General features: G+C 39.0%; 1 protein-coding gene across 11 annotated transcripts in view; it reads right to left on the bottom strand.

Annotated features, from left to right (window-relative positions):
• PLD1 (phospholipase D1) overlaps positions 1–23,139 on the bottom strand; it is a 231,114-nt gene that overhangs the window by 37,197 nt on the left and 170,778 nt on the right. For all 11 annotated transcript variants that reach the window (XM_035278534.3, XM_078353837.1, XM_035278538.3 and 8 more), the window contains 3 exons: positions 22,143–22,231; positions 10,946–11,059; positions 8,825–8,874 (listed from right to left, as the gene is read on the bottom strand). In XM_035278534.3, coding sequence (XP_035134425.2) covers positions 8,825–8,874; positions 10,946–11,059; positions 22,143–22,231 — 253 coding nt within the window. The remainder of the gene's footprint in view (positions 1–8,824; positions 8,875–10,945; positions 11,060–22,142; positions 22,232–23,139) is intronic.

The following is a 23,139-nucleotide window of genomic DNA, read 5'->3' as shown; positions in this document are numbered from 1 at the left end:
CACACACACCATTATATGTACATATGTGTCTTTTGAAATTATATACATGTACTAAAAGCTTTTGTTTTTTTTTGAGACAGAGTTTTGCTCTTGTTACCCAGGCTGGAGTGCAATGGCGCGATCTCAGCTCACCGCAACCCCCGCCTCCTGGGTTCAGGCAATTCTCCTGCCTCAGTCTCCTGAGTAGCTGGGATTACAGGCACGTGCCACCATGCCCAGCTAATTTTTTTGTATTTTTAGTCGAGACGGGGTTTCACCATGTTGACCAGGATGGTCTCGATCTTTTGACCTCGTGATCCACCCGCTTGGCCTCCCAAAGTGCTGGGATTACAGGCGTGAGCCACCGCGCCCGGACCTGTCAATACTTTAAATTTGTACTTAAAGTTTCTAAATCTTTTAAAAATTCTTAAAATTTATCAACTTTATACTATAAAATTCTCCTCTGTAAAATGTACACATCAGTATGTTTTATGAGAAGTACTATTCACAAGGCTGGACAACCATCACCGCCACCTAATTTCTAAGACATTTTTATCACCCCCAAAAGAAACCCCATACTCTCATTAACAGTTATACCCCGTCCCACTTGCCCCATGCATGATTTTCAAACACCCTATTATTCTACTAACTGGCTCTATGGATTTGCCTATTGAAAACATTTTATAAAAATGGAACCAGACAATATATGGCCTTTTGTGCCTGGCTTCGACTTAGCATAAGGTCTTCAGGGTTCATCTGTGTCGCAGCAGGTGTCAGCATATGCCTTTTTACTTCTAAATAATACTCCACCGTATGGATATACCCCATTTTGTTCATACATGCGTCAGTTAATGAACACTGGGTTGTCATTTTTTAGGTATTCTGAACAATGATGCTATAAACATTCCTATACAAAATTTTATGTGGACATTTGTTTTTAATATTTGAGTAAATGTTAAGGAGTAGAACTTCTGGGTTATAGGGTGACTTTTGTTTAACTTTTGCAGAACTGTCAACCTGGCTTTCCAAAGAAGCAGTATCATTTTGCATTCCCAACAGTAATGTGTTAGGGTTCCACTACTAACACGCCCTTGCCAATACTTTATTACTATTGCTATTATGATCGCCATCCCAGTGAATGTAAAAGTGTGAAGCTGTATTGGGGTCTGAGTTGAATTTCTAGTGACTAGTGATATTGAGTTTTCTTTCATGTGCTTATCAGCCATTTGAGTATCTTCTTTGGAAAAATACCTGTTTAAATCATTTGTCCATTTTTTATTTTTTTTGTTATTTTTATTATTGAATTGTAACAATTCTTTATACGTCCTGTACACTAGTCCCTTATGTATATTATTTTCAAACAATTTTCTCCTATTCTGTGGGTTTACTTCCTTGATAGTCTTCACTGGAGCACAAAAGCTTTCAAACCTTCAAGTTTGATGAAATCCAGATTATCTATTTTTATATGTGTCCTTCTCCTTTTGGTGTAAAATCCAAGAAACCATTGTCACAATGATTTATGCCTATTATTTTCTTCAAGGAAATTTATAGTTTTAGCTTTAACATATAGGTCTTTGATCCATTTTTAATTTTTGTATATCCTATGAGGTAGGGGTTCAAATTTTTTTGTTTGTTTTTGCATGTGGATATATAGTTTTTCCAGCACCATTTGTTGAGAAGACTACTCTTTCTCCATTAATTGTTCTGGCACCAGCTCCCTGAAATTTAATTTACCATAATCATAAGAATTATTTTTAGATTCTCTATTCAGTTAATCGGTAAGTCTGACTTTATGTCAGTAGTGAGGGAATGTGTTCTTTCTGCGTCCACAAAGGGGAGTCGTTTTAAGGGCAAGAACTTCCCAGCGCCATGCCCGCCTCCCATCTCTCTCCATCAGGGAGATTGAAGGGTCTCATTTTCGTGGGGTGGGAAGAACCAAAAGTCAATCACTCCATCGGAAGTTCTAAGGAACTCCTTTCATTGGCCAAGGGTCTTAGAGAAGATGGGGGTTCCTCCCCGGTTAAAAGTCCCCTTCTTCCACACCCCTTTGGACTCCATGTTTGGATCCCCATCCACCCTCGGAAAAGCCGTCTTTCTCTCTCCTGGATTTTCCCTCTGGAGTCCCCTTCCATACTCTCTCATGAAGCCTGTCCCCCCTCCTAAACTCCATCTCTGTCTCAGTTCTCTTCTACCCAGTGTGGCAGCTGCTTTCCTCTCCTGGATTCCGTCTTTCTGGATTCTCTCACTCAGTGTGAAAGGAGCTTTCCTTCTCTGGCTTTCTCCCTCTGGGAACCCTTCTCACTCCATGTGAGAGCTAGCTGTTTCTCTCTCCTTCTCCTTTTTCTCTTTCTCTATCTAAATAAATCACTTTCTGCAACCACTTTTTGAGTCCGGTATTTTACTTTAGGAGCAGACTGTGCTGTGGTCTCCTCTCCCGTTACTGAGAAAGTGATAGACCAAGAACCTGGAGAAACATCCTCTCAGGGGAGCTCAGGGCTCCCCTGAACCCCTGAACCTCAACAGTAGCACACTATTATTGTAGGTTTGCTGCAAGTTTTGAAATCACGTACGTGACACCTCCAATTTGCTCTTATTCAAGATTGTTTTGGGAATGCCAAATGCCTTGAAACTTCACATGAACTTTAGGATTAGCTTGTCAATTTTTTGCAAAAAGATAGTTGGGATTTTGATAAGGATTGTGTCGAATGTATAGATAAATTTGGGGAGTACTGCCATCTTAAGAATGCTAAGTCTTTCAATCCGTTAACAGAGTATCTTTTCATCTATTTAGATCTTCTTTAATCTCTTCCAATATTTTATTATTCTCAGCATACATATCTTCCACTACCTTTATTAAATTTATTACTAATTTATAAAAAATAATCTTTGATGCTACTTTAAATTGTTTTCTTAATTTCATTTTCAGCCTATTCATTGCTAGAATATAAAAACAAATTGATTTTTGTATACTCATATCTTGCAACATTGCTAAACTAATTTATTATATGTAATAGTATGTGTGAATTCCTTAGAATTTCCTGCATACAAGATCATGTCATCTGTAAAAAGAGGTAGTTTTATTCTTCCTGTTCTTTTCCCTTTCTAAAGAAAGTATTTTTTTTTTGTTCAACTGTTGTGGCTGAAACCTCCAGTACAATGCTGACAAGAGTGAACATTCTCATCTCATCACCGATCATAGAGGGGAAAGCTTCAGTCCTTCACCGTTCAGTATGGTATCAGCTTATATGTAGCATCCACAAATACCATTTATATGGCTGAGGAAGTTCCCATGTATTCCTAGTTTGTTGAGGTTTTGTGTTTTGGGATTTTATGGAAGGGTTTGGGATTTTGCCAAATGTTTTTTCTGTGTCGAATGAGATGATTAAGTGTGGTTTTTGTCCTTTATTCTATAATCGTGGTTCATTACATCTATTGATTTTCAGATGTTAAAACCAACCATGCATTCCTAGGAAAAATCCCATTTGGTCCTGATGTATAATCCTTTTCATATGGTCAGATTCAGTTTAGTAGTATTTTGCTGAGGAATTTTGTGTGTACATTCACAAGGAATATTGATCTGTGGTTTTCTTTTCTTTTTTTTTTTTTCTAGGTGGAGTCTTGCTCTGTCACCAGGCTGGAGTCTGGAGTATAGTGGCACAATCTTGGCTTGCTGCAACCTCTACCTCCCGGACTCAAGCAATTCTCCTGCCTCAGTCTCCTGAGAAGCTGGGACTACAGGTGTGCGCCACCATGTCCAGCTAATTTTTGTATTTTTAGTAAAGATGGGGTTTCACCACATTGGCCAAGATGGTGTCGATCTCTTGACCTCATGATCTGCCTGCCTCGGCCTCCCAAAGTGCTGGGATTACAGGCTTGAGCCGGCCCTTTTCTTTTCTTACAATGCCTATGGTTTTGGTATCAGAATAATATTGGGAAGTACAGTAATACATTGTTTAATGATGGGGATATGTTCTGAGAAATGTGTCACTGGGTGATTTTTGCCATTGTTTGAACATTGTAAAGTTTAATTATGCAAACCTACTACACAAATCATATGGTCTGCTACATACCCAGGCTATATGGTATAGCTTATTGCTCCTAGGCTACAATCCTGTATAGCATGATACTATAGTGAATACTGTAGGCAACTGTAACTTAATGGCAACTATTCGTGAATCTAAGCATAGAAAAAGCATGTTCAAAACATGATATAAGAGATCAAAAATGATACACAGAGCACTTATGAATGAAGTTGCTGTGGGTGCCAGTGAGTGGTGAGTAATGTGAAGATCTAAAATATTACTGTACACCACTTTGTACTTTATAAACACTGTACATTTAAGCTACATTTAAATGTTAAATTTATTAAAAAATAAAGCCACTGTGCCATGATGTGAGTATGAGTGTGACATCACTTGGTGATAGGAATTTTTCAGCTCCATTATAGTCTTATGGGACCAACATCATGCTTGAAATGTCATCAGGCAACGTATCACTGTATTCCTTTTTCCTATTTTGGGGGAAAAGTATGTGAAGGATTGGTGTTAATTCTATTGTGGATGGTAGAAGCAACTAGCAAAGCCACTGGGCCTGGACTTTCCTTGTAGGAAGATTATTGATTGCTAAATTAATCACTTTACCTGTTCTTGGTCTATTTAGAAATTCAGTTTCTTCTAGAATCAGTCTTGGGAGTTTGTGTCTTTGATACAATGCCATTCATGGTATGTATCAATCTGACTGGGCCGAGAGGTGCCCAGTTTAACACCGTTTCTGAGTATGTCTGTGAGGGGTTTCCTGGATGAGATTAGCATTTGAATTCACAGATTCATTAAAGTAGCTTGCCCTCCCCAATATGGGTGGGCACCATCTAATCCACTGAGTGCCAGAAGAGATCAAAAGACAGATGTAAGAGGAATTCAGCCCTTTTGATTCTTGGCTTCCTGCTTGCGTTGGAATCTCAGTCTTCTCTTACCCTCTTTACTGAGATCAACACCACTGGCTCCTCTGATTCTCAGGTCTTCTGACTTGGATGGAAATCACATACCCAGCTTTCCTGGGTATCCAGCTTGCAGACTCTGGAACTGCTCAGCCTCCATAATTACTTGAGCCAATTCCTCATAACAAATATTTTCCATCAATCGAGAAGGTCATATGACTTTTCTCCCTTAATCTGTTAATGTGGTGATTCATGTTAATCTGTTAACCATCTTTGTGTCCTTGAAATAAGTCCATTTTTATCTTGATGTATATTTAAAAAAAACAAAAAACAAATATTTTCATATATATATGAAAGATATATAAATACATATTTCTATATTACATATTTTTATGTATTTATATATACTGTTATACATTATTTAGATATAGTACATAAAAATACATATATAAATTTATATTTATAATATATAATATAAATTATATATCATACACTATATGTAAATTTTTTATATATGAAAGACATATGACTATATATTAGATGGATATATAAATATATGTTTATATATTATCTATACAAATTACACATAATATATATTTTTATATTTTTATTATTTAATACATAATAATGAATATAATGAATATTGATATAACTTCTCAATTTATATTATCTCCTATTGCTTCTGCTTCTCTGGGGAGCCCTGACTAATACAGTGTCTTTAAAGGAGTTTGTCCATCTCTCTGGGCTAATTTGTTGGCATACACCTTCTCCCAGTATTCTACACTCTTTTTACTTCTGTAAAGCCTGTAGTAATGTCCCCACTTACTTTCTGATTTCAGTACTGTGAGTCTTCTCTATTTGTTACTTAGTAAGTCCACCTAAAAGGTTTGTCAATTTTGTTGATCATTTCAAAAAATTAACTTTTGGTGTCATTATTTTTCTCTATTGTTTTTCTATTATCTCATTTATTTTCCCTCCAATCTCTGTTATTTCTTTCATTCTGCTTGCTTTGGGGTTTAATTTTCTTTTCTTTTTCTACTTTCCTAAAACATAAGTTTAGGTTATTGATTTGAGATTTCTTATTTTATATTAAATAATATAAATGTTTATAGTTATAAATTTCCCTGTAAGCATTGCTTTAGCTGCCTCTTATAAGTTTGGATATATTGCTTTTATTTTCATTCATCTCAAAATATTTTCTACTGTCCTTGGAAGTATCTTCATTAACTCTTTGGTTATTTAGAAGTGTGTTGTATAATTCCCACCTATTTGTGAATTCTCAACATTTTCTTTTGTTATTTATTATTTCATTCCATTATGGCCAGAGAACATACTTTATACAAGTCCTTAAATGCCTGTCCCAAATGAGTTTCTTACACTCTACTGAGGGCCTCCGTGTATACGGGTGGGGGCCACAGGCCTTACATGTTCAGGCATACAGTTTGTAATTCTGCCTTAAGCTTCACTTTCTGCTTGCACAGAGCCTCGAGATCTGCCAGAGGTGAGAGCCTGGGGCCTTCACAATCCTTTCCTGAGCGTGTGCATAGCTCTGGGCCGTTGTATGATTTCCAGTTTAAGCTGGGTTCAGATTGTGAAAACTTGGACAGCCACACTAGAAAGGCTAGGTTTTCTCCAGAAGGCAAGAAGAGGTTGGTGGAAACCTCTGAGCCCCTAGAACAAGCTCATCAAAGTGATGTTTCTATGAAGATTCATTTACTGTTGCCAAACAGGGTAGAGATGGTGGCAGGCAGGCAGGAAGGGGTGTATTGGTCATGGAAAAGGAGGGTCACGTGTGGATACGATTGTGAGGGAAGGCTTGAGGGGGTGTGGGAGAGGAGAGGAAGGGAAGTATCTGCATAGCTCTGGGCGTGCACACAGCCCTACATACACATGACCTTTCAGATTCCCAGGGATATATTGGAGGTTTCTGTGCCCACTAGGGGATCCCTTCCTCAGCTTTTCCTCTTAAGATTTTCAGTCCTCTTCTGGCTCACTCAGCTGTAACTGCTGCTTCAGTCAGCTGTGATGCTAAATAATTGTTGCTAAATACCCAGGTTTTGTTTTTTTTAAAGGCTGCTTGCACTGAGCAAAGTCTGAGTCAGGTGAAATAAATATAAGTACTTAGGCTGGCAGTTTAAAGGGAAACGCCAGACAGGTCAAATACTGGCAATGCAGTGAGAATTGTTGGGGCATGGGAGCCTCAAGCCTGATCTGCTCCCTCCCGTGGCTGCTAAGCTGCTGGTTTGCACCCTGATTTGAGCAGCTGTTGGCTTTTAAGACTATTGTGAAGCTGAGAAGACGGAGACGGATATGTGGCAAGTTAAAATGCCACAAAGCTTGCTATTCTTACCAGGATTCAGCTGTTTCTCTTGATTAAACACTCCTTGGATTGTTAGAAGCCTTTAGTTAATTTCCCCGTCCAAAGAAGTTGATTGTGAGAACTTTTGTCAGTATTTTTGTTGCTTTTATGTAGGACTGTATTTTTGGAGATCCTTCCTCTGCCATTCCTGCTGATGTCCTAATTCCTTACTTTTAAGCTAAAAATATGCAGACTTGGAAAGTCTATTATTTTCTACCGACATTCCAGTACATCATCCAGTGCACCCCATTTAGGAGGCTACCCGTATAAAATAAAATCTTCCTTCAAAAAACTCGGTTGAGGTTGACATTCTATTTGAAGGTCACATCACACAGCATCACATGATTAAGACGAGTCCTTCTGCCTTTTCCAAACCTCCTGTGGCACCTCCATTCTCTTAGTCCATTGGGTTGAAACTTAGAATTAGCTGACATTTCCCTTCCTCTCCTCTCCCACATCCCCTTAAGCCTTCCCTCACAATCTTATCCACACGTGACCCTCCTTTTCCATGACCAATGCACCTTTGTCTCCTGCCTGCCACCATTTCTACCCTGTTTGCCAACAGTAAATGAATCTTCATAGAAATGTCATTTTGATGAGTTTGCTCCAGGGGCCCAGAGGTTTCCACCAGCCTCTTCTTGCCTTCTGGATAAAATCTAGTCTTTTTTAATGTGGCTGTCCAAGTTTTTCACAATTTGGACCCAACTTGGACTGGAAGTCATACAACTTGGGTTCTGACTGCAGCTTAGTTTTTATCTGTTGCTCAGAGATATAGAGCAATATTGAGTGCCCACTACATGTTGAAATCACAGTTCAGGGAGATATAGATAGGTAAACCCCTAGTTACAGTATATTTAGCCAAGAATTAAGTAGAAGGATCAATTAAGAAGACATCTGAGGCTGGGTGTGGTGGCTCACACCTATAATCCCAGCACTTTGGGAGGCCAAGGTGGGCAGATCACCTGAGGTCAGGAGTTCCAGATCAGCCTGGCCAACATGGTGAAATCCCATCTCTACTAAAACTACAAAAAAATTAGTCCGGTGCGGTGGTACACACCTGTAATCCAAGCTACTTAGGAAGCTGAGGCAGAAGAACTGCTTGAACCTGAGAGAGAGGTGGAGGTTGCAGTGAGTTGGGACCACACCATTGCACTCCAGCCTGGGCAACAAGAATGAAACTCTGTCTCAAAAGAAGAAGAAGAAGAAGCCATCTGAGAAAGTATCTTTGAAAAGTATTTTTAAAAATCCAGTAGATGAAGACCAAACAGCTGTAATACCTCATCAAGATGATTATCAAAACAATTATAAATAAAAATAAATAGAAATTATAAAAATGCTCAGTTTTTATTAGCTATTCATCTCAAGTCTTGGTGTCTTCACTTGAATAATACTTTGGGCAACTTAATGAGAATACTTTATTACAGGTGAACATTTTGTGGGGTACCTTTTGTGACTAGAGTTCTATAATCAAACTGTGAAACATTAGTGATTACTGCTACCTCGCCTTCATAATAAAAAACAATCATATGAGAAAAAAAGCAGCTACTTACGCTCTGCTTTTAACTGGCCAAGGATGGAATTTTCTCCTCTGCACATGGTTCTGAAAATAGGTAAAGGAAAAAATAATCACAGAGGTGATCCCAACTGCAATATCTGTAGGTTTAATCCTAACGCAAGTAAAAACAAGTGCTTCAATGAGAAGATGCTACATCTATTTCTAAATGCTAAAAATAATTACATGACTATCACTTTTTAATGTTACTAATGGGACATGATAGTTGTTTTGAGATGGGTAAATGGAAAAATTATAAAATTCATGTTACATTGCAGAAAGAGAGGCTATTTTAAAAAAAGATGGTCATGAATGAACTTTCCCTGTTACAAAACTTGGTAACGGCAAAGATAAATTTAGAATGCATCAGTACATACGAATACTTATAAAATCACATTGCTCTCAGAGGGAAAAAGGGCGAGCACTTAGCAGAATAATTTACCAATTAAACTATTAGAATGGGCTGCCTCTAAAGTCAGCAAAACCACTTAAAAATGAAAAACAGACTCTCAAAGGACTCTGCTAATGATTTTGTTTCTTAAGACTGATACTTGTTGATGAATTATAAAATCTGACAAAAACAAAAATTCTTATGCTTCATCTGCTTTCTCTGTGAAAGTAATAAAGAGGATATTTATGCCTGAGAAATGCCGATATCATTAAAGACGATGCCAGCAAATAGAGATGTTTTTGCATAATAAAAGGTTATAGTTTTTGTTTCTGAACAAAAGTCAAATATGTTATTTCATGCAGTTGGTTCAAAGGCAAGAAAATAGTCACAGAAAATAATTACAATTGACAATATTGCAAAAATAATATTAGAATGGCGAATGAAATGGACACAATTCAATTAAACATTATGCAAGTGCCTTAAATACTAGAAAAGCTTTGTTTATCATTACAAATCAGATAATATTAGAACTGTGCAAATCTTCAGTTCAAGTACATAGGCCAAAGCATAGTTAAAACTCTAAACAAAAATCTTTTATTGAAATCCTGGCAGATAAACAGATACAAGCTTGAAAAGTCAGTGAGAAACAAGAGGATTTAAAAAAAAAAAATTCCCTACAATGGTGCACTGGAACTGTGCACAGATCCTCCAGCAGGAACGTCTGGGCAGGGGGCCCAAGCAGGAGGGTATCTAAGCCTCCATACCCAATTTGACCAAGACTCTGACCCCTAATCTGCTTTACTTACCAAGGGTTCTATGTCAGGTATCATTTGTCCTCTCCCACCTTTCCAAAGGGTTTGATTAGAAAAGTGTGGTTCGGAAAAATAAGAGATTTTGGTTCTGACAACAGAGTGTGATCCTGAGTAGGGCTCTTTTTAATCTCAGGTCACAGAACTTAAAGCATGGAGCCAGAGTCATGCCCAGGCCTGGCCCCTCACCTCTTTGCTTCTGTTCCCTTTTGCAGTTAAGTGACCCTGAGAGAAGGCTGGAGGTGCCTTTCCATCCCCCTCTATGCAGCCTTGATAGCCTGTGCTCCCCCACCCACTGGCTGGCACCTCTGTCCTCTTCGCAGTGCTCCACTGGCCAAATCTGAAGCCTCAGAGGAACCCAAGTCTGTATTTTTAAATAAATACGAAAACTCAGCTTTTACAAATACCAAGCACAAAACTTTCCCTAAAATTTTAACAAAGATGTGGTAGAAAAAACAAAATTCTGGGTATTTATTTACCAAAAAATTATCATTATCAACCTTGTTGAAGGATTTGCTACCTAAAGAATCGTAACCAAACACAAGCAAATCATACCATGTTAGGCTTTTAATTTTTTCTCTACTTACTGCAAAGTACATGTAAAGCTCAATAGCTATTTAACCACTTAAAGGTAAGTTTTCATCAACATTATACTTCTATTGAAATAGACAATGACTATAGAAAAGGGACTCATATTTTAGTTATTTTATGTTTGCCATGTGTCCTAGGCCAACCCTTTATCACTGTAGGCTCCATCTGAATTTTATCAACTAGCAAACAAGCCAAGATTTGAAAGTAAAATAAAGTGTTCATTTGTTCTCCCACTCCACTGAATGGAAGTGGAGAAACACTGTCATTCCCTTCACCAGCTTACACGCATGACCAAAAGCTCAAAACAGATCATTTAGAGTTTGGGCACCTGTAGTTGAAGTGCATGATGGCCTGTAGAGCATTTCCTCCGCCGGTTGAAATGTCTCCTTCGAACCCTGGCAGAAGTGGTATCACAACATACACCCGGTATCTCTTGTTTTCCCTGCAAAGGTCATATGCAGAGAAATTTACCACCCCAATCCAAAAAAGAAAGGTAGTATGTTTTAAATGACAGCCAAGCAGTTCACGTGTTTTTGGAGACTGAGTGAATGGTTTCCTACAACACATTCTGTCACATTTTGGGGCTTGGGAGGGGAGTGCTGTTGGACTGGAGGACAGATGTTGTCATCCAGCCTGTCACTTCATAGCCTGAACAACAAGCTGAACTTGGCGGTAAAGTAGAAATTGTACCCATTGTCTCTCTACAGCACAATCGATTGTAGAACAAAATGCAGTGTAAGAAATATTTGCTTGGATCCTATGGAAAGAGGCAGGTAGGGGAGGCTATAGCCAAGTTTTGAAAAAAAAACATGTTATCTTAATAGTTAACAAATAGTTGACACAGTAGCTAGCTAGATCCCTGGAAAGAGCAGACATTCAGTTCAGAATTGTTGAGTAAATCGGTTCTCACAGCCTAGATCTCAGGGGCAAAAAGACACACTGGATCCATTATATTTTTCAAAACAGAAGTCATCACTATCTGCTTAGAAACTCTGAGTTTTCAGCTACAAAATGTTACTCTAGGACCTTTAAGAATTCTGAGCGGCCAATGTGTGTATTTAAGTCCCCTGCACATAGAATACAATAGTTCATATCTCACTCTCTCAAGTGATTAATGAAGGAAAATGAATTCTACTCAATGATGTAACAACAGAAGAAGAAAGCGTAGCTTTCTCTCTTTGACAGGCATTCAGAAAATCAGAAATGTGAAGTCTGCTCCAAATGGGTACCACCTATTCGGAATCAAAAGCTATTAATGTTCTTGTCTCTATTCATAGGATATACAAGAAGAAGAAAAAGCCTAGAAAGTAACCTGACATACACTGTGATTAAGGAATCTCGCCAGGATATCTGGAGGACTATACTCACACAAAGCTGTTGTTATCGGTTAATTTTCAAATCCGATCCTACTTAAACTTTTCATTTCTAAGGTGCATTTTCTTCTAAACAACTAAATTTTTCTTTCGTGTGAATATTATCAGTACTCTTTGATGGATTTTATTACCGATGTCTCTAAATGTCAATGTGTACATCAGGGCAAGTGGACAGAGCAGTTCAGGGCAGAAATGACTGTCAACAGTGAAATCTGGAGGCCTGTGAGCTTGGCTGCCATGCTAAGGAACGAGGATCCTAAGTAGGTTGTTGTAATGGCGTGGATTAATCACTAGATGGCAAACATAGTTTGAGTTGGAAAGAAAACATTAAAAAATGTCAACTTAAAGTTTGGTGCTTGATAAGAATAAGAGGCTCACATCCCTAAATGGTGAGCAGGATAGTGAAAAGGAATAGGGAAAAAAAAAACCTGAGCTATTTCCCCATAGCCAACATTTAAAAGTCAAAATAAATTAAACTGGACACTTAAAAATTGATGCCATTTGGCCCTCAACCGCCTTTTCAGAATTCAGGATTCTACTGCCTTACACTGTAATCCTCCCATAACCACAGCCCAGCACCAGGAGACTACCGCCCTTTGTTCAGAGCTGCACCTTCCTGCTAATGAAGCTTGGCTCATCAGCCTTCTGGGCCTCCAGTGAATCCCGCTTCTTCTAGGTCACCTTATAGGCTACTTCCTCTGCCAAGCCATCTTGGCCCTTCCTGTCAGAGTTGGTTTATTCTTGCCTCGGCACTCACAGCACACGGCCAGGATGTCTATTCAGCACTCTTTCTGCTTTACACAATAGGGATGCACATATCTGCTCCCTAGGCTATGTGATAAGCTCCTCTGAAACGCAGGATGCCTGTCCACATATCTTTCTGGTTTTGGTAGCGCCCAGTCAAGGACCTTTGCTCACGCTATGCACTCAGTATTATTCGCTTTAGGAGGATGGGATCAGGTTGGAAAAGCATTTCTGGGGAAGTTTCTGGTAGAGAAGAGGTTAAGCTGAACAGGAATTTTTTCTTTATATTATATTACATTTTATTTGCAAAATGTATTACATACATTTTTTTCTTTAAATAAAATTATATTTTAATTATTTAAATTAAATTACATTTTACTGTGGCAAAATACATATAAAATTTGCTATTTTAACCTTTTTTTTTTTGAGACAAAGTTTCACTCTTGTTGCCCAGGCTGGAGTGCAAGGGCAAGATCTCAGCCCACTGCAACCTCCACCTCCCAGGTTCAAACAATTCTCCTGCCTCAGCCTCCTGAGTAGACCACGCCCAGCTAATTTTGTATTTTTAGTAGAGAGGGGTTTCACCATGTTGGTCAGGCTGGTCTCAAACTCCTGACCTCAGGTGATCTGCCCGCCTCGGCTTCCCAAAGTGCTGGGATTACAGGCATGAACCCCTGCATCTGGCCCCCATTTCTAAGTGTACAGTTCAGTGGCATCAATTGCATTCACAATGTTGTACAACTATCACGATGATTTATTCCCAAACCTTTTCAACATCCCAGACAGAAACTCGGTGACTATTAAGTCACAGCTACCCTGTTTTTCACTGTCTGCACCCCCAGTAACCTCTAATCTGCTTTGTCTCTATGAATCTGCCGGTTCTGGATTTTACATATAATTAGAATCATATAATACTTGCCCTTTATGTCTGACTTGTTTCACTTAGCATAACATCTTCAAGGTTCATCCATGTTGTAGTTTGTGTCAGAATTCCCTTCTCTTTAAGACTGAATAATATTCCACGGTACATATCACATTCATCTGTTGAAGGACACTTAGGCTGCTTCCACCTTTTGGCTGTTGTGAATAACACTGCTATCAACATGGGCATAGAGTATCTGTGAGTCCCTGTTTTCAGTTCTTTCAGGTTTATACTCAGGAATGGAATGGCTGGGTCATATGGTCATTCTAAGTTTAGCATTTTGAGGAACCACCAAATAGATTACTTTCAAATGGGTAACAAGCTCGTAGTACAAAATGAAAAGAGATAGACGATTACACGTGAAAAAAAATTCTCTCTCACTCCTTTATCCTGGGGACAACTTTTGTTAACAATTTCCTCCATGTTTTTTTAGAAACAGTGTATGAATTTATAAGAATATATGTATTTTTGGGCCGGGCGCGGTGGCTCACGCCTGTAATCCCAGCACTTTGGGAGGCCGAGGTGGGTGGATCACGAGGTCAAGAGATCAAGACCATCCTGGTCAACATGGTGAAACCCCGTCTCTACTAAAAATACAAAAATTAGCTGGGCATGGTGGCTGTGCCTGTAATCCCACCTACTCAGGAGGCTGAGGCAGGAGAATTGCCTGAACCCAGGAGGTGGAGGTTGCGGTGAGCCGAGATTGCGCCATTGCACTCCAGCCTGGGTAACAAGAGCGAAACTCCATCTTAAAAAAAAAAAAAAGAATATATGTATTTTTTCCTTCTACACAAATGTTAGAATACTATAAACACTTTAAGCACTTTGCCGAACATGGTTTTTTTTTTTTTTTTTTTGAGACTGAGTTTCGCTCTTGTTACCCAGGCTGGAGTGCAATGGCGCGATCTTGGCTCACTGCAACCTCCGCCTCCCGGGTTCGAGCAATTCTCCTGCCTCAGCCTCCCTAGTAGCTGGGACTACAGGTGCACACCACCATGCCCAGCTAATTTTTTTTTTTTTGTATTTTTAGTAGAGACGGGGTTTCACCTTGTTGACCAGGATGGTCTTGATCTCTTGACCTCGTGATCCACCCACCTCAGCCTCCCAAAGTACATGATTTTTATTATCTCATAGGGTATCTTGGAAATCCACATCAGAACATAGTTACTTTTTAAGAAAAGGGAGGTAATACTCTACCATGTATCTGTACTTTAATATTTAAACCAGTTCTCTATTGATAGGCATTTAAATTGCTTCTAATTTTTTTCTATTTTGAAATAACTATTTTGATATTTATGCTAACTAACAAAACTCATTTTTTATATTTGTTGGAAAATCTTACAAGTGGTATTGCTGGTCTTTGAAACAAATGTGATGATGTCTGTTAAGAGACAGTTCGGTTTCATCTTTTTTCATTTAAAGCAAAAATGATTTTACAAGGGAGATCTCATATGTAGGATATTGATAAATGTTCTATAAAAATATTTTAAAATATTCTTGCAAATTTTAGTTTGTAGGAATCAGATTATTCACATTTTCTTGTTTTTAGGACTCTCTTAGCTCCATATCAAGGCCTTTGCTATTTTCCAATATAGTAGCTCATAAATTTCCTAAATGATGAAAATTTTAAACTGTGTTCAGCAAAATAGTGGAAACTATTTAGATTTTTACTGCTGTAGGGAAAAAAAAAGGACTCTGGAATTTGAAACCACAAAATTGTGCTTGACTGTAAGCCAAGGCCCAGAAAATTCTATGGGACACCATGTCCAAGCTGCCTCCTTGATCCAATCCACAGAGGACAAGAGTTCCAGCTGCTGAGGAGTCTAATGTCCTCTGGAAATACTGAATCCTCGTAACATGGGGGTTGTCCAAATGATAGCAATCATTTTAGGATTAAGAATGAGAGCCCCTAGTGCATAAAATATTTATAACCTTAAAGGCAAGATAAGAGCTAGTGGGCACTAAGCCACAGATAACTACCCATCATGCTAACAGTCACTTCATTCACATGAGTTCAAAGCAATTTCTATAAAACAGCATTCTCAGGCTTCTTGTTAAAATAAATTTTTCTTCAAAAATCACTAACTCTTATGGCAGTGCCATGTAGAATAGCTAAAAATTGTAAATAAACGTGCCATAATAAAGGGATGGTTAAGTAAACTATGTTATAGCCAATCAATGAAATGATCATCTTATAGCCACTCAAAATGACCTCTGTGAAGGCTCAGTAGCACAGTACTTCTGGTACTGTGTTAAAATGGCCCCAGTGCAACGTTACAATCATAAGGCAATACAAATGTGGCAGGCCGACACTACAACACATTAAATCATTTTTCACTTTAAATGTGTTAACTTCCCCCACTCTGTGACTGCAGAAACGAAGCAGGCATTGCTCCTGGGGTGGCACTCTCACACAGGAGGCAGGACACAAAGACATAAACTTCTTTTAAATTTGGGGAACTACAGAGAGATTCTCTAAGCTGAGGCAGGAGTGCAGAGAAATAAGAGCAAGACTCAGGACAGGGAATCAGTCCTTTGGCCTCAAGCTGAATTCCAGGAAAAGCAGGATAGACTCCATTCTCTTTGTTTTCTCTTTTTGTGAAACAGAGTCTCACTCTGTCCCACAGGCTGGAGCGCAGTGGCTCGATCTCAGCTCACTGCAATCTCCACCTTCCGGGTTCAAGCGATTCTCGTGCCTCAGCCTCCCAAGTAGCTGGAACTATAGGCACGTGCCACCACGCCTGGCTAATTGTTTGTATTTTTAGTACAGATGGGGTTTTACCATGGTAGCCAGGATGGTCTCAATCTCCCTCGTGATCAGTCCGCCTTGGCCTCCCAAAGTGCTGGGGTTACAGGTGTGAGCCCCCGCGCCCAACAGACCCCACTCTCTTTTCAATGTGAGAATATGAGAGCCATGAGGATCTGAGGCCTTGCTTTCAAGTGAACTCCAGAGGAATGTGGAGCACGTCATCCAGCATTTACGCCACGTGGCAGGGGCAGAGGAGAAGGGGTAGAGAGGCAGGTCTGAAAGGGGAGGCCTGAAGTCCCCAAACCACATTAAGCAGATGCCAAAACAGGCCCAAGGGAGATCAACACCAGTGTCTGGAAGACCCTTTTCAAGGATCCAGGGCCCCACAGCATCAAGATCAAGGACTGGGTGTGGAGGGAGAGGAGGCAGGAGTAGCACCCTGAAGCTCAATACAGAGAGGACACAATGAGAAATTACTGAATTGATTGAACCACATTTATCAGGAAATGCCCAAGTTAAAACTCCTCCTATTGTGTGGAAATGCACTTGAAATTCAGATGAGCTCTAAGACAATAAATTACAACTCAACAGAAAACAGAAGTGTGCGTATTAATATTGACAAAAAGGAAATAGAAAAATGAAGAGCGAACTTTTCAGGGTGGTAAGAACATGGGCTTTTAAAAATCAACTTTAAAATGTTCGTGATTGCTATGAAGCTGCTTATATCTTTAAAAGCAGAGTACGATTGCACCATGTGGACAGGTCACAGCAGTGACGTGCCTCTACAGTCCTCTTCCTGTCTTTCTCTCCTGCAAAAGCCCCTCGTCCTTCACTTCATGGCCCCTCTTCAGCTTGAAGGATAGTGGGGAGAATCCTGATCTGCTCACAGCTGGGTCTCAGGGCTGGTAAGAAGGCCCCGAGGAAGCCTGATGTGCTTCGCTAGTGACAAGAGATTTTATTTTTTGAGAATTTGAGATTTGTAGGTTGTATTTCATTACTGTACACTTCAAGAGCTGCTATAAATTGTCTTGTTGTAGATTTTGCAGCAGTGAATACTGTCAGAAATAAGAATTGTGGTTAGGGCTGTGTGTGTGTGTGTGTGTGCACACGCCTGTGTAAAGAGAAGTTTATACTATGGTGGTATCGATTATGCTGGAATTGGATCTGCAGCTTCTTGGTTGTTTGGGACATAACCCCTTTTATTTTGTGCTTGGCAAATCTTTTAAAAGGAGAAGATCCTTCTGGGCCTCAGTTTCCTCTTCTGCACATGGAAGAACTGGCTAAAATTATGACTCGTCCACCAGAAATGCTGGCCCTATTTAACATTGACTTTACCTATCCTTTATGTGACTTTATAGATTATATTATATATTGTGCACAAACACACATCATTTTTGTCATTGGTTATCTTTTGAAAATGACAAGCTTACCGTAAGAAGGCTGAGGAATTCCCCAGCATGTCTGACTTAGATTCCACCCTGGGCTTGATCGTCTTTGACAAGCCTAGCCCTGAGTGGCCCCCAGATGAGATTATACAGAACCCTATATTAAACTGTTCCCACTATGGCCCAGCCCGTTTTCATTCTCATTTTTCTTTAAGAGTCTCCCTCTTCCTTCCTCTCTCTTCCAGGACACATGCTCAGGCTCAAAATGATTGCTGGCCCCTGCCCTGTGCTAATCATTACATTTCTTTATCTACTGAGATTACAATTTATACAATGTTTAGAATAGAATAAAAGCATTTACATGATCTAAATCCAAAGGTCTCCTGCCTGCTGTCATCTGTGCCCCAAGGTAACCTCTTCTGCAGGAATCGTACAGGGCTTGGAAGTTATCCCACAAGAAAAAATGTGAAACCAGTGGTTGGCATACTTAGATAAAAGGTGGTTTTTTTCTTTTTATTATAACTGTAGTTGAAATTTCCTTAAGACAATGCTTTGAAACAAGTCCAACATGTCTTTTCAGTTTGGTACAAAATTATAGGATATGGTAATTATGGACATAGATTTTTCTTTAAACCCAAGGACTTTTAATCTTCAAGCATTACTTTTAAAAAATCACGTTTGTTTTTTTGTTTCTTTTTGAGACAGGGTCTCACTCTGTTTCCCAGGCTGGAATGCAGTGGCACAATCATGGCTCACTGCAGCCTTGACCTCCTAAGCTCAAGAGATCCTCCCACCTCAGCCTCCTGGGTGGCTGGGACCACAGGCATGGACCAGCACACCCAGCTAATTTTGTATTCTTTTTGTAGAGACTAGGTCTCACTATATTGCATAGGCTGGTCTTGAACTCCTGAGCTAAAGTGATCTTCCCACCTCAGCCTCCCAAAGTGCTGAAATTAAAGGCATAAGCCACACTTCCCAGCTCATTCAATTTTTAAAACTTCAAAATAAAGTATTTTTTATAGATTTCTGGGAGGTTTACCATTCAAAAATTTCTACAACCCTAGAAATGGGGGAAGCTTTGTAGCTTAGTGGTAAAAAGCACAAGCTGAAGTCCTACAGACATGGTTTGAGTCCTATTCCCATCCATCCACAGCTGTATGACTTGGCTAAGTCATCTAACCTCACTAGGCCTCAGCTGCCTCACCCATAGAATGGGAGTAATTACGCAACCAACCCCATAAGCTGATAGGAAGACTGAATGAGGTAACACAGGTAAAGCACCGATTATGTGAAAAGACTCAAAAACTATTTGGTAACATTTTAATTCAATTATCAACCAGTGATTTGAATTAGAAAACTTCCATATCTTCAAACAACAAAGTAAGTAGCATCTTCTGGCAGAAAACCTCTAGACAGAAGTGTCTGCATCATGTGCCTGAAACTGTTACATGATGGACAAGAGCCAGGGGTAAGACACCGAAACAAATTGTTCTTATCCACAAGAAGCCATCCAATAATTTAAAGATTTAAACATCTTTTTAATTAAAGCATTTCTTTTTCAAGCATAAATACTAATTTTGAAGCAGCTTATTTGAATATCATGCTTCTTTATCCTTGAACTGACAATGAACAACAGATTTCCAAATGATGAATATCATGGACATGCTATAATAATTTCTTACACAAACGGTGCTTTACAATTTACCAACTACTCTTTTATAAATTCACATAAGCTAGGTGGAACAGATACTATTACTCATTGTTGGTGAAGAAACAGTGCATCAGAAGAGCAATGGATAACACAGCAGGAGAGAATCCAGGTCTCCAGACATCTGGTCCCCCAATAATTTCAGATTCCCCAGTGTGGTATTTCCCATACCACCCACTTACAGGCAAACAGCAGCTCATCTACAGTTATATAAGAAGCATGAGGGGCATTTTGGGAGGCCAAGGTGGGTGGATCACTTGAGGTTAGGAGTTTAAAACCAGCCTGGCCAACATGGTAAAACCCCATCTCTACTAAAAATACAAAAAAAAGGAAAATAGCTGGGTGTGGTGGCCAGTGCCTGTAATCCCAGCTACTTGGGAGGCTGAGACTGGAGAATTTTTGAACCTAGGAGGCAGAGGTTGCAGTGAGCTAAGATCGTGTCATTGTACTCCAGCCTGGGTGACAGAGCAAGACTCTGTCTCAAAAAGAAAAAAGAAAACAAAGGAAGCATGATGTCTGAATAGTTTTCAAAATTGTATTTTAAAGTAGTTTAATAGCATATTTTTCAATGCAGTTTAATATTAAAACAGAAACATTAAGTCAACTGCCTATTTTCATTGTATGCATCAACTTTTTGGTGATAACACTATAAAATGCACTTTCTCACTTCCTGAATTTCTACCAAAGCAGGAAAATTATGCATGTCAAGTTTCCATGTACAAAGTTCTGAGACCCTCCTCAGAAACCATTCATTCTGGCACACAGTGTTAAAAAATGTTTCTGCCTGGATCAGTTGGTCCTACCTTTTGGCTTAGTCAAACGTGATATAAAACAGTCAGTTTTAGACTGTGGATTATGATTTTTTTCTCCCTGATCTCCAGTCACATTTGAGTTGTCAAGGAAAGGTTTCAAGTGCGTTGGCAGCTGGCCTCAACTCTGAGACAGTTTTGTGAAGATCTTGGGTTTTTTCACTGATTCCCCCGGCTGCTCTTAGGTCAGCCTGGGATGAACATGAGTCTGAGGCTCCATGTCATGTCAGAACATGAATGCTTTGTAAAACCTATTTCTATAAAGAATTATGGCTGTTGAGAAGGAACCAGAGGAAGTGAGAGGAACCGAGAAATTGCTTAGGGGAATTGTTGTGAGGCTGGATTCCAGTCCTGGCAGAAAAATAAAGACTTAGCCCAGTCAAGGGAGTTCGCAATTTGTAGACACGGATTTCTCCAGGGTGGGAGGGACCTGGCAGAGGGCCCATATTCTTTGGTGAGGCCTGGCCGACTGCAGACTGTCATTTCCCTCCGTCTGCTTTGGGCTGTATTCTATTCTTTTTCAAATAGCCAAAATTATACTTGTTGCTAAGAATATGACTTTGGCAGGGAAGTTCTGAGTCTCAGAAAAGTAGAGAACAGAGAGGTCTATGAAGACAGAGAGGGGTGAGCTTGAATGGCACATCGTGGCCCTAATCAGTGAAAAGGGTGCACTCCATGGCAGGCAACCTGCAAAATAAGTTTTTTCTTTTGTTTCTTTATTTTTTTTTAAGAGCTGAGGCCTCATTCTCTTCCCTAAGCTGGAATGTAGTGGTATGACTATAATCAAAGAGAGATAATACTAAGTATTGGCAAATACAGAGAAACTGGACCCCTCATACACTGGGAATATAAAGTGGCAGAGCTGCTTTGGAAGACAGCCTGGAAGTTCCTCAAAATGCTAAACATAGAGTTAGCTATAACCTGGCAATTCACCCCTAGAGAAATGGAAACATATATCTGCACAAAAACGAGTACAGGCTGTTTACAGCAGCATTATTCATAATAGGCAAAAAGTAGGAACAACCCAAATGTCCATCAATCAATGAATAAATACAATGTGGTATATGCATGTATTGGAATATTATCTGGCAATAAAAAGAAGTGAAATACTGATACATGCTATAATATAGATGAGCTTCAAGAACATTATGCTAAGATAAAGCAATTAGTCATAAAAGACCATATATTGTGTGACTCCATTTATACAAAATTCCCAGACTAGGCAAATCTATAGAAAAAGAAAAATCGGTGGTATCCAGGGGCTGAAAAAAGAAGGAATGGGTAATGACTGCTAATGGGGTTTCTTTCTGGGCTGATGAAAATGTTCTAAAATTGATTAGGTGGTGGTTGTACAAGTCCATGAAAATATCAAAAATCATTGAATTGTATAGTTTAAGTGGCTGAATTGTACAGTATGTGAATTCTATCTCAGCAAACCCATTATTAAAGAAATACTCCCATGAACTGAATAAATATGACATATGATAACAAGAATATAACCCATAGCAAAATATTATGTCTATTTTACTTTGTTTTTTACATAAACACAGCTCACAGTCTGCTATTAAATAAAACAAATCACAGACCTCAGGTGTGGGAAACACACTGGCCAGGAAGAAATTTTTGTGTCCTGGAAGAATTCAAATTCCTTAGAAAAGGGACTAAAAAATTTTTAGTAATCGACTCAGATTAAAGGTATCAATAACCTATTGCTGGTTGAACCAAATTCAAGCCTGCTAGGAAATGACATAACTTTAAAAATGGGCTTTGCCAAGTCATTTTAGTCATAAATAGAAAGACATCTGCAGCAAGAACTCCTACCCAAAGGCTGTTACCTGTGGGCTTTGAGGATCCTCTGGGCAATGGCATCGCCTACCTTGTTGAACACAACTTTGTCATCAGCACAGCTTATGAAAAACTGGTTCTATGAGAAATAAACAAGGCAATCATGTTAGTCTTTATTTTCTTAGCAGTATCCATAAGGACAATCTGGTAAATAACAAAAAACTACACTGGTATTTTGAAAAAATGTTTCACACAGCAGATGTGTTCTGATCACTGAAATCACATCGAGACAGTCAATGACACAGAATAAAGGCCGCCTCATCTCACTCTGGATCGCATCTGATTCCAGGTCATATCACCTGTAAGCTTAGTCAAGGAAAGCTACACCATTATCTCACCATGAGAATTCCTTATAGGTGATTTTCTAAATTACACTGTTAGAATACTTAGGAACACTGCAAATTTAACCAATAGGGAAATTAGTTTTTTTCAGGTTCACACATTGCATAAATGCTTATGATTTAAAATTCTATATTGGAAAACATTCCATTTCATGCTAAGCTTGCTTTTTTGACAGGGTAGATGGCAAAACCTGGTCTAGTTTTCTCCACTCTTTCTCCATTATTTGCTGGTATCTGCTTTCGCCTTGTCTTGTTTGGGTCTCTTATTATCTCTGAACTTCTATTTTGAGTACCCTCAACTGTCTTTTGTATGATGCATATATATAAGCCAGTTAATAAAATGGAAAAAGAAATGTTTTTTTCCTCTAAGTACTTCTGCTATTTATATATCTATAAAATAGTCTTTAAAACAGTTACTAGAAAACCAGGTACAACATTATCCTAACAGTGCAAAAGATTTTGTTGCTACATAAAGGAATGATAAAAACTTGGTGCAAATATTATGAATATTGTATGTTCAAACAGAATAGATTATTATAACACAACTGTAATTTATAATTTTTACAAAGTACTATTTGCTAATTATCTCAAGGTAAAGAGATATATATGCAACTACTCATGATTATCATCCCTTTGCAGCATTATT

The sequence above is a fragment of the Callithrix jacchus genome, chromosome 17 (genome assembly GCF_049354715.1).
Source record: "Callithrix jacchus isolate 240 chromosome 17, calJac240_pri, whole genome shotgun sequence".
Lineage (NCBI taxonomy): Eukaryota > Metazoa > Chordata > Mammalia > Primates > Cebidae > Callithrix > Callithrix jacchus.
This window is presented reverse-complemented; position numbering and strand designations above follow the sequence as displayed.